Source organism: Streptopelia decaocto (genome assembly GCF_964273445.1).
Source record: "Streptopelia decaocto genome assembly, chromosome: 3".
NCBI lineage: Eukaryota > Metazoa > Chordata > Aves > Columbiformes > Columbidae > Streptopelia > Streptopelia decaocto.
Window position 1 is genome coordinate 70,175,267 of NC_138656.1, and position 11,727 is coordinate 70,186,993.

At 40.2% G+C, this 11,727-nt stretch overlaps 1 protein-coding gene across 1 annotated transcript in view; it reads right to left on the minus strand.

Annotated features, from left to right (window-relative positions):
- Window positions 1-11,344, minus strand: part of LOC309438129 (dermatan-sulfate epimerase-like) — a 186,778-nt gene extending 175,434 nt beyond the window's left edge. Inside the window, 6 exon segments of the mRNA XM_082049077.1 lie at window positions 407-488; window positions 4,183-4,262; window positions 5,583-5,689; window positions 7,163-7,234; window positions 8,887-8,978; window positions 10,903-11,344. Of these exon segments, the coding sequence (XP_081905203.1) occupies window positions 407-488; window positions 4,183-4,262; window positions 5,583-5,689; window positions 7,163-7,234; window positions 8,887-8,978; window positions 10,903-11,178 (709 nt within the window). The 5' untranslated portion in view covers window positions 11,179-11,344.
- Window positions 11,345-11,727: the final 383 nt, after the last annotated feature.

An 11,727-nucleotide genomic window follows, 5' to 3' on the forward strand; every position in this document is an offset into this window, starting at 1 on the left:
TTAAAAAAAAAATCAAATATTATTTAGTACTTTAACATGTTTCCCAATGCATTTCTGATTTTATTTATGATTAGAAGAACATAAGGAATAGAATCAAAATACAGTTCAAGGATGTCCACATTACCATACCAATCACAGTAAGAAACTATTTTTCCTCTAAATTCAGTGAAGTAGCACATCACAAGTGCTATTAAAGATAGCAAAACAGTTTCAGCCAAATTAAACAGAAATAGTAATAAAGATGTTTTATTCTAGGATAAACAGGTATATACTATACAACAATTTCTATGTTTGAAAAGTAAAAGCAGTGTTGAGTAGCTGACAATGTATTTGCAAATTATTTTGCTCTGGCAAGCACATGTAATGTTTTCAGCTATCACAGTAAGTTTTCAGTGAACCCACTTACCTTTAAAAGCTGATATTTTATAATTATGCTGGATAGCAGCCACCATGTCCTTCCAGAAGTCATATGTTTTCTGACGATCATGCTGTAAGTGTCAAAAGTCATATCAAATATCAGCTGTTTTGAGCTTTCGTATTGAAACAGTGACAGGAATGGCATTAATAAACTAAAGTATTTGAAGTAAAACAGACAGTAGGATTCAGGCCACCAGGACTCAGTAGTACCCAGCTTAACTTGTCTGTGGTTACCAAAAGCTATCTCCCTACTTCAAAAGGTTATGTTGGGGGTGGAGGGAGGAAAGGGAAATGAGAAAAGATTCATATTGTGAGGAACTGTTACAGCAAAGGGCAGCATTAGACCCAACAGCATCTTACTGAGTGAGCCATCCCACTCACATCTGAGAAAAAGAAGTGCCTAGAGATGCAGATACTGTACTTAATTAGCAGTTGAAATTATTTACAGCCTGGCACTAATATCACCTTCCACCCTCAGCACTGGCAAAACCCTTGGCTGTAATTTAGAGGTAATGTCCTCCTGCCAACAGCTCCGCCCCAAACACTGTACAAAACATTCATCCAGATGCCAGGCTGCTCAGCACTACATTACATCGCACTCTGAAGGCTGCCAAAGCCCAGCTCCGGCAGAAGGACAGGGGAAGGCAATCTGCACCTATGCATGCTCTCTCAGCATTTCTAGAAAGCCAGCCAGGCACAGAAGAGCTCCAGCTGCCCTCAGCTGCCCTTTCAGCATCTCACCAAGGAAGAAGAAAAACTTATCAACCGGCACTCTACAACTCAGAAAATATTAGGAGCACTAAATTAAACACAGATGCAATTATGCAGCCAGACAGTATTACAGAGCAGAGAATTATCTACAGAGTTTGTAAGGGGTGCTCAGGGTTATAAGGTATTAGGCAGCAGTAAAACAGGTAGTAAAGTCTCTCGGAGTTTCTACACCATAGAAGGTATCATAATGTTACAGGCTTCTCACACCTACATTAGGATAAATTCCAGTGCAACTGTTAACAGATTTCATGGCATTGCCCTCTTTGTCCTGACCTCTGCATTGATACCTAGATAATGACCCATTTTGTAAGCATAAGGCATTTTCTAGAGAGGGAAAAATTCAGAAGCTGGAAGAAAAAAAACAAAACAAACCCACGCAAAACACCACAGTGAACAAACCAACCCTTAACATTGCCAACCAAAAACATGTAGCTTATAGGTACTGAAGCAAGCTGCTATTTCAGGCCTAATCTGCCATGGAGGCTTCCAGAGGAATAGCCTGCCCTTAATTTGACAGCCAGCAAGTCACATGGCCAGGCTCTTCTGTGCACGACTGGTACAGCACCATGGTGGTCTGCTTATCATCCACTGGCTCTACAGGTTAAGAGCAGGAAAGATAACAATGCTGTGGCTTTAAGATTTTTTTTTTTTTTTAATCCATCCCTATAGCAAACCATTGCAGAGATACATAAAAGGACTAACGAAAAGTTTCATGTATGTCAATCTTCAGTTAGCTGCTTGTCAAGGTCATTATTCAGAGCCATGTTCAGGAGATTCTGGGGAGCACCTATCTGACCAGTGGCTATGGCACTAGCCTACAGTAGTAGCACTAACCTTGGGACAGACAGAATCAACTGTCCACCCCCTTCACATTGCAAGTGGATGACTTGCTCCTTAGTTTGGGGTTTGGCTTTTTTTGTTTCTTTAGAAAAAGACAAAATAAAAAAAATCAGTGCAATGAGGTAACTTCCTTAAGAGCATCATTTTGAGCATAGATGGATACTAGTTTAAAAGTGAGTATACTATGTTCAAAACATTTGACCTCAGAGAAGACTAAGATGACTGACAAACTAATTCCTTGCAAACCAGCAGCCATTTCATGAGATGTTCAAGAAAAGCAGCAATTCTCAGAAAGCAGAGAGAAAACTGCATGCATGCCCATGCAGTCCACCATGATTTTGGCATCGATTATCAAATGTGATTTCATTAGCTGAGGTATTGGACAAAGAAGTATTTTGTAAAGACCTTCAGTGTGAAGATCCAAAATACCAAGAAGCTCCTCTGCTTTGTCTGAAATTTTGTAAGAGTCCTGGTCTTGGGACACAGCAAAAGCAGATTCATTTGTAACAGTGTAGAACAGTCCAGCATCCAACTCGTGTCTAAAACCGTCTTGCATTTAAACCTAGAAATTCTCCCATTTGTCTTCAGTAGGAAGCTTTCCTGATCCTAGAACATGGTCTGGAAATTGTAAGAAAACAGCCCTTACTGAACAGGCTCCAAGAACATTAAATAGTAGCCTTTACTTCCTTTTAGAAACGTGGAGGAAGAAAATGTGACGGTTTCTAACCCCTAGGATGCAGAATGTTGCAGGCATGAGTGCTGGAGAGCATCTCCTGCCTTGCATCTTTCTCATCTGGTTGATGCTAACCTTCCAGGGAATTCCTGTAGCCCTCCTGTTGAAACTGGGCCAACATCTGTTAAATATTCAGGAACTTCTAGCTGATAAAGAAGGTGCACAACCCACTTCTGGTAGCTCTCTGGAGAAACTGCATGGGTTTAATTCTCTCTTGCTGACAATGGTACTGAAACAAGTGTTCCAGCTTGAGAACTAGTAACCGAACATGCAAGCTTATAACACACATGCTGAGACATGCTTTCTCTCTCAATACGTAGGTGATTTGTGCTGAGTCTAAATATAAACTGAAGTAATACAGTACAGATGTCACATCTGAGAAAGGGTCCTAAGCTGTGAACAGTAAAGGAAGGGGATTAATCAGGCACAAAATTGTGAGTCTTATGGTGCACCTGTCCTCAGTATTTCCTGATAAGCCAGCTTTAGCTGACTCTTCATGCAGCACTTGGGACTTAGGCAGCAATCTACTTAAAATGCTATTCTGGAGTGGAGGCTAAAGCCTCAAATCAGCTGATACCCAAAGGGATCCAAGATACCCATCTCGCAGCTCTGAATTTCACTCTGCAGACAAAGTTTAGTATTTGCAATTTTCAGTGCTGCAGTGTTTGGGAATTTTAGCCAGATTATGTCAGTTCTCTTCTGACACCACTATACTTACTGTATGAGAGGAACCTTCTCTTACCTGCAGCTGCACCCAAGTCAAAGAGTCAACATTTCTTTAACACAATCAAATCAATTAGCATCAAGCTTCAAATGCAGGACTTCTGACATCCTATCTATCTAAAAAGCACTGAAAAAGGTTCAAGAAATCTTATTTTCTGCCTTGAGAATTTAACTTATTGTTTAGCAGAGAAAAAAATTCTGGATATGATTCTAGAGGTGTATTTACAATCTGTGTACACAGATCAATATATTTAAGACAAAAACAAGTTTAAAAAAGGATGGAGGTAAGCTTAAGTCATTAACACCTTGCAATTTATCAAACTGTGTTATTCAGAAGACAAATTTAATTCAACTATCATCAAGTATTTTTAAGAACTTTATTTTTAAGATTTTTAACAACTATATTCTGCATGTTACATAGGAAACGAGAGAAAACAGTGCATTTCTATTCATATCCTAGTTATTTGTGCCCTCTGGTGGAAGTACATTTAATTCAAACATGCCATGTAGCTCACAATTATCCTAAGAGACAACTTTAATACGCTAAGTCCAACATGAAAAATTCTAAACATGAAAAAAGCTAAAGACCTTGATTTTGTTCAAGATACTATTTCTACACATTCAATAACGCATGCAAGAATTGTGGTGGAGGAGAGAAAGATAACGCAATACTTGGTTTCAAACCACCCAACTCTTACCTGATCTAAGCTGTCCACAACCCTTGCACACAAGAGAGCTCCTGGCAGGTCAAAATAATTATCGTACAAATAGTATTTAGCTGGAAAAATAAGAAGCAACAATTGTATTTTTTTTTAGAAATCTGAATTGTATGCTCTAATCACAAATAAAAAGACGCTTAAGTAATAGTATAACCTCTGATTTGGATTTTACTGGTAACAAGCATTATCTGCTTCCTAATCTTTGTTAGCCTTCATTCCCACTTCTGATGCTCATAACTGGGAACTGAAAGTTGTTCACATATATCAGGGCAGTGAGATTTTAAAACTACATTTTAAGGTTCTAAAATTTAAGGTGGAAGAGATGAGGGAGAACCATGAGTTTTAAGTTAGGACAGTATCACTCAACTCTTCCAAAATATCTATTTCCCTAGCAGTGAAAACACAGAGTTTGAGAAGTTGTTTCACAACCATTTGAACAGGTCTTACACACAGTCTTGTCCTTTGCACACACATGCTGCAGACAGCACCCTAGCCCAAGGGGAAGAACACCCACATTATTACATGAGCCTCCAAAACAGAGCAAAATCAGGAGGATGCAAGTGTCCCCCTAGACTGAAATCACGTTCAACAATTACCTCCTAGGAGTGAAATGACTCAATTAGTGATCTTTCTTTTTTGTTTAATTCATGATCTTCTTTGTGCTCTCTCTTAGGTACTTTAAAGAACAAGTCAGCAAAACAGGAATTAACATTCACAAGAGAGACCAAGCACACTTCCCAATGAATAAGAAAGGCACATTTGCTATATGACCAAAAGAAACTTTCCTACCTTGTTACAAATGACTACCTGCAGTTTAGAAAAAACATCATAAGTTTATGTCAGTGAAATCTCAAGTACACGGGACAATGCAATTTAACTGAGCATGTTATGTGTATTACTCACAACTGCCAAGTTCAAAGTAGAATAGAGAGGAAACAAAACCAAGAAACTTCGATTGCAGGACAGGAAGTTTTGCTTCTGGACCTGCTCTGTTCTTTGCACTTGCACCTAGTCCTCCAGTAGTAACACGGACAGTAATAAATCAGCAATTAAGAAAAGTTTAAGATCTACCAACTATGTCTGAAATTATATAGGCTGGTAATCTTAATCTACTTCATCAAGGAACAATGTGCCCATCTTTATAACTAAAACATGCCTATCATGTCAGCTCATTTGTCTCATCACCGGTGACCTAAATTTAAGTTGAACTGTATATTAACAGTTGAGAAAAAAAAAAATAAATAAAAACAACTCTCCCCCAAAACATTTAGCTATTCCAGTAATTCTCAGCTCAGGTATTTTTAAATATTTGTGGTAAGAACTAACACTATGAGGCTCTGAAGGGGCCAGAGCAATTTCAAAGAAGAGGACTTGCTAACCTGAGCGGGAAACCATTCCACTGACTGTACTGAAATGCTTCCACTCCCTCCTTCCAAATGTCTCCAGGATCTCTTCAGATGTCATGCACTTTGTACCATGACTTGCCCTATTTGATGCATTAAGTTATTTATATTACAAAAAAAAAAAAAAAGAGAAGAGAAGAGGAAGTTAGAAACAGCCAAAATACTCTTGGTGCAAAGTAATGCATTGCAACTGAATATGGAGGTGCATGCAAGTTGATCAGAAGTAACTCTTTATATTTTAATTTCAAAGCTTCCCAGGACCTAAGCCTTTAACATATACATTACAGTCCTCAATAAAAGCCCTACTATACAGAGGTTTGGTTGGCTGGGGGCACAGCTACTGTGCCTCACCTGCTAACACAATCACTCTGTATGGGTCGAATGTTCTCAATTGTGTCAGGACACATGCTATACTTGAACCATCCATATACACTGCACAATAAAACACAGTGCAGAAAGCCTATACATCATTCTGAAGCCTGGAAACATTCACACAGCGCAGGGCAGAACTATGGAAAAGTGCTAGTTTGAGCCCCCACGCAGCTGTGTAATACAGAAGTAAGTACAAGCCTGTTTAGGAATTAGAAATCAACTAGTTTGACCATCAAATCAGGCCCCAAAAAGAAGACACGGACTCCAGATTTGAAGCAAATGCAGGCAATGCTAGGAGAAGCAATCTTTTATCACTCTTCCTTTTACTGTGGTATATATCCTCCAGTCTTGAATTCTGTATTTAGTACTCTGAAATTCATGGCACTAAATGAATTTCAGGATACACAGAGACCTACAGATCTTTCTTTCTATGAGATCTGATTTTCCCTAGCATCTTCAAGCTCCTTCTCCCACGTACTATTCTATCTTAAATACTGAAGAGATTTTTATTTCAGAAAAAAATTAAGGGGAAAACAGGACTAGGATTGACATACTTTAGATATATTTATTTTTAAGATTTGTGATTCAAAACAGAAGTCGTCTTAAAAAAGAAAAGAGGGAAAAAGCACCTAAAGATGAACTGAAATGATGACTGAAGGGAAAATATAGCTTTTAAGAGTAAAAAACAGAACTTTGAAAGCAAATGTATTGGTTTCTGTGTTTAGCTTACCTCAGGCTATTTAAATTATTTTGAATGTGTACAGTAGAAAGACAGTAGTGCTCTTGTCATTAGCATTAGTCATCAGCACTGACTCTGTGCCAGGTTAATCACAATTCAGTGAAAAACCTCAACCTGGATCTTAGCAGAACTGCACAAAGTGTACATTGGCAACCACTGAAAAAGTGAGTTTACTTGCAAGATCAGTATGCCATCAGAGTGTTAGATGTTTATGAAAAATGAGATATTCTTTACTAGCAGCTAGTATGGAAATATTATGAAAAAAATGCGTATATAACATTAATAAAAACTGAGCACCACATTACCAAAGAGTATTTAAACTACATCTATTAAATGAATGTATGCTGAAATTAGTATTTTAAATATTTAATAAAACAGCAAGATGGCTTTCAGAAGGAGGAAAATTTTTTTGTGTTTAACAATATAAACTTATTGTCAATATTACCTTAAAACTGTTCCATCTTCTGCTAGTTTCAGGAAGTTTCCTTCTTCTATGTCCAACACCAAGCCTTTACAACTAAGAATAATTTTAGTTTAAGGAAGAAACAAAGATTTAAAGCTTTCAGATGAATGCCTTGCTATAGATCAGAATAATGAAATGCAGTTACAGAAGGTATACAATGATGCTACACAAAGGCAGCAAAATCACAGCTCTTCAAATACAAGAACAATGCTCTATATATGCAAATACATATTACTACAATGAAGACCAGATTTTACTTACAAAGCAAATTCCTACTAAACAAATCCAGTTCCATTGTTCACTGACTATTCCTATAGATAACACTGGAGGATTAAGGCCCAAACATATACATCTAAGAAATGTGATATTTAAGCCACTTCTATTAAACAAATATTTTTTTTTTCTTGGTGGCAACTCCCCAACTTCTTATTACTAGACTGATAACACCAGTTATTAAGGGGAAGAGGGGCAGAACGTCATTCTGAATGAGACAACTGAATATCCAAGAACACGTAAATCAGAAACATTGCCACACTAAGCAGTGCTAACAAGGTGAAGAATTGACAGCGTACGAGAGTTCCTAACTCTCCTAGTAAATCTGTACCTTACAGATAATTGAATCTACATTCACTTATGTTGTTTGAAAAGTTAACTCAGAGTTCAGTGGCTAGGATAATAACGGATAAACGAGACTGAAAAAGTAATGCCACCTTCATCTGCTGTTATAAGGTACCCAGAGGAAAGAAGATGTGCCACAAAGGCAGCAAATGGATCCCAGCCTTTCACAAATTATACCTGGGTGAGTAGCACCGACACACTGGCTACCAGCACTGTGGGCTTGCTGGTCCACATCCCCAGCTCCAATAAGGAACTGAAGCTGAGATACCTAGATCTTAACAAAGAATTTAATCCATCAGACGGCTCAAAAGATGAGAAATACAGATACATTGCTTATCACATGAAAGTTGAAATCAATCTGGTTCGAAACTGTCGAGTCAAATACTGAATTGCAAAAACAACTGATCCAAACTGGTCTCACAGTAATGCATGCATTACTTAAAAAACACTCCTGTGTTTCTCCTAAAAAATTTAGTAATTATCTGTCCATCAAGCCCTCACCCCACTGGCCTAGATAATAACCTGTTAAAGCTGGAAGAGATTAATGTTCAGGCTTCTCCTGCTCAGAGGCCACCAAGCTCAGAGCAGCAGCTTGCATTTCAGCCTTTTGCATCACAGATTTGTGTCTAACCTGTCATCCAGCTGCTACCTCCTGGCACGCCAACTTTCCTCAGTTCCTCAGAAGGTTGTTGGGATTATTCTGCCTTACACAAAGAAAACCACACCTGTCCAGGCAAAAATTACTGAATTCTGATAGTTACAGGATTTACCAGTTGAACTGAAGGTAGGAAACAAAGGAGATATATAAACTAAGAGATTAAGTCAGACTAAAAGCCTTGTGCCTAGTCAGCTGGAAGCAAAAAGAAAGCTTGGATGCTCAGTTCTCTCTTCAAAATACCACATTAGAATTATCTCATGACAAATATTTGTTCAAACAAGTATTTAAAACTGTAATTTTTGATTTATCTATTGGGCTTGACAATGATAACAACAATGACCTAATAAGAGAAGCTGTTTTCCAAGCTTTGTAACAGTTACAGAATAAAGGAAATTATGAAGAAAGTTTGTGTTATTTTCAACATACTCACCAGAAGTCCAAGCTATCTGGAGCTAGAGTCAGCAAGTCCTTGTCATAACCCTTCTCCGTTACCAGATAGTGGGCAAAACTATCATATATTAACTACAAATGAAAAAATAAATGCATTAATTTTATATTGAATATGTGAGACCAAAGACACTGCTTCCCTTGAAATTGTCAAGATACAATGCTAGTGCCTCCTATGCAAAATCAAACCAGGGACCTTGGGGCCCTGACCCTCTGCCTCCACTACTGGGGGATAGTGCCTGAGAGTGTTTTTATCATGGCTGGAAAACAGCTCAAGATGTTCACAGAACAGTTCTGGTGCAATGTGTCCAGCATAACCCAATTTACGGCATTCTACCTTATTGTCTTCGTGTTTCAAGGCTGTTGGGAAACAGAGATGGTACGTACCTAAGACTAGTCACTACTCACCCCTCCCCAGCCTTTTTTTTATTTTAAAGTGTCATAGTTGCCAATGCTCAAAAAGTGGATTCTGAAACAATAAACAAATATCTTTAGGGGAAATTTTCAAAGTATGTTCCTTTGGATGGCTTAAAGAAAACAGGGAACTAGTAAGTAAATCATTACTGTTTATATGTTCATAAAGAAGAACATTTTAAAGCCTGATACATCAGTCAGTGATTTATTAATGTAACGTGCTGGTAAAGTTGTACAAAATCATTTACGAAGATGGTACTAGGCCCTTAAAGACCACATAAAAATAGTAATTACTCCCTTTTTCTCATTATTCTTTAATTAAACCTGTTCCCTGGCCTTTTTTTCCTTAATTACAAAAGCCGCTCTTGGAATGAATATGAATAACATCTGAGAAAGACTAAAATGAAGGCCAACACTGAAAGAGTAGGAACTAACTGCATCTTCAGCTGTGCCTGTCAGCAATGGGCAAGTGTCATTCGCTGTTCTGTGAGAAGATGAAGAGAGAACTAACTTCAGTAAATGTTTTGGGGATTTTGTTTGTGTTTTTTTCCTCTATTTTGTTATTTTTATTATTTATTTTATTGTATCTCTTTATAGTTATCAACTCTCTAATATATGCCTTCATCAGACAAAATTCTTACCAGGAAGGATGTGCCTGTGCAAGATGTAAAGTGCATGGCATAACAGAACAAACATGGAAGGTAAGCCTAGAGTTGTACACACTCCAGCAGGAACTTAAGAGCTCCTACATTTTATAACTTGCTACTATCAAACCCTCTTTTGTACAAAAGATGCCTCCCTACAGAAAGTGACCCACAGCTAAAGGAAGCAATGCAATTTTTCAATGAAGGACACACTGAATCATACCTTTTTATAAATGGGACATCTCAAACATTTGTTTCTATACCAAATTCTGAAGCATCTTGCAATTAGTATAAGCGTCCCATGCGGCATAAAATGTATGATAGGTGAATGGAGGCAAACAAAAGGGGAGAGGGGGACACCATGAGCATCCATGACAGAAGACAGCTCCGTGGCAAAGTCCTGACATCAACAAAGGAGGACACGTCAATGAAAGATTATCAGGGAGCACATGCCAGTACAACAGGGACAACAGGGATAAGTAAGAGGTGTTGAGAGCCCTTAAGCTCAGCGTCTTATTTTAAGCACCAGAAAGTTTGCAAAGGTCGCCTGTCGCAAGTGCTGCGGGCTCCTAACTCTGCCTGCAGCATCTCTCCATTTGGCAGAGTGAGCTCTACCTTCTCCTCAGCGCCGTTAAAATTATGAAATATTTCAAGAAGCACCATTTTCAAGGGAGAAGACATGGCTATGCCCTTTGCTCGGGCAGAGGCCTGCCGAGGAACGGGCTGGCAAGACGTGCACTTGTGTTTATCATTTTAGGTTTCTCCATGGGCACCTGAGCCAGGAGGCTCGGGGCTCCCGGCCCCCGCACCCCCCGGGACCTGCCGCCCCGCTCCCCGGCACTTGCCCTTTCCCTGGGGCAAGCAGTGGCGAACGGGACGGAGCGTAGCGGGGGGGGAACTCGGCTCCCAGGCCGTGCCGCATCGCGCCGCACCGCACTCACCCGTGCGCTCTGCGGGAGGTGGTACCGGCAGAGCGTGTGGTCCAGGTCGAAGCCCATCACGTCGCAGTCAGCCAGAGAGAAATGCCCCTGCATCGCCGAACCGCCGCCACCGCCGCAGGGAGGCGGCTGGAGGAGGAAGAGGAGGAGGAGGAGAAGGAAGGAGCGAGGGCGGTGCTTCCTGCGGCGCGGGGCGGGGCGGTCGGAGCCCCCCGCCCTCGCCCCGGCGGGGCTGCCCTCACCTGCGCGGGGTCGCTTCGGAGTGCGGAACCGGATCATCTCTCCCCTCCGAACGGGCTGGACAGCCTGGCGGCAAAGCCCGCGGCGGGGAGAACGAGGTTTGGATAAGGCGAGCGCAAGGCAGTCTGCCCGGAGGCGTGTCCGAGCGCTCGGGTTTCAAAAATAACGTTTCCCGCCGAAGCTTCGTGCGCTTGGGAAGAGGCGTGGGAACGGAGGGGTCCAGCTGCGTCCAGCTGCAGTTCATCAGAGGTGCAAGTCAACTGGAGGGTGCTCTGCCAGGACTGGTGAGCAGGGCGCAGGTGGGAGCGGAAGAAAGGAATTAGTCTGGGTTAGTGTGAGGGCTGTCAGTCAATGCTACACTGTAAGTAGACAAACACTACTACTACTTCATTATTAAAGTCCCCGTAGGGTATAAACAACAGTATAAAGTAAACAACATTGTTAAAAAAAACAAAACCTCAGAGGTAACTAACTACCTTTTAATATCTTGACAGCTTTGGTAATCAAAAATGTATGACATTCAGAACAGTACAGTTTGCATCCAGATAACGTAATCAAATAGGTATTTTGATAGGTGTCTGCCATACA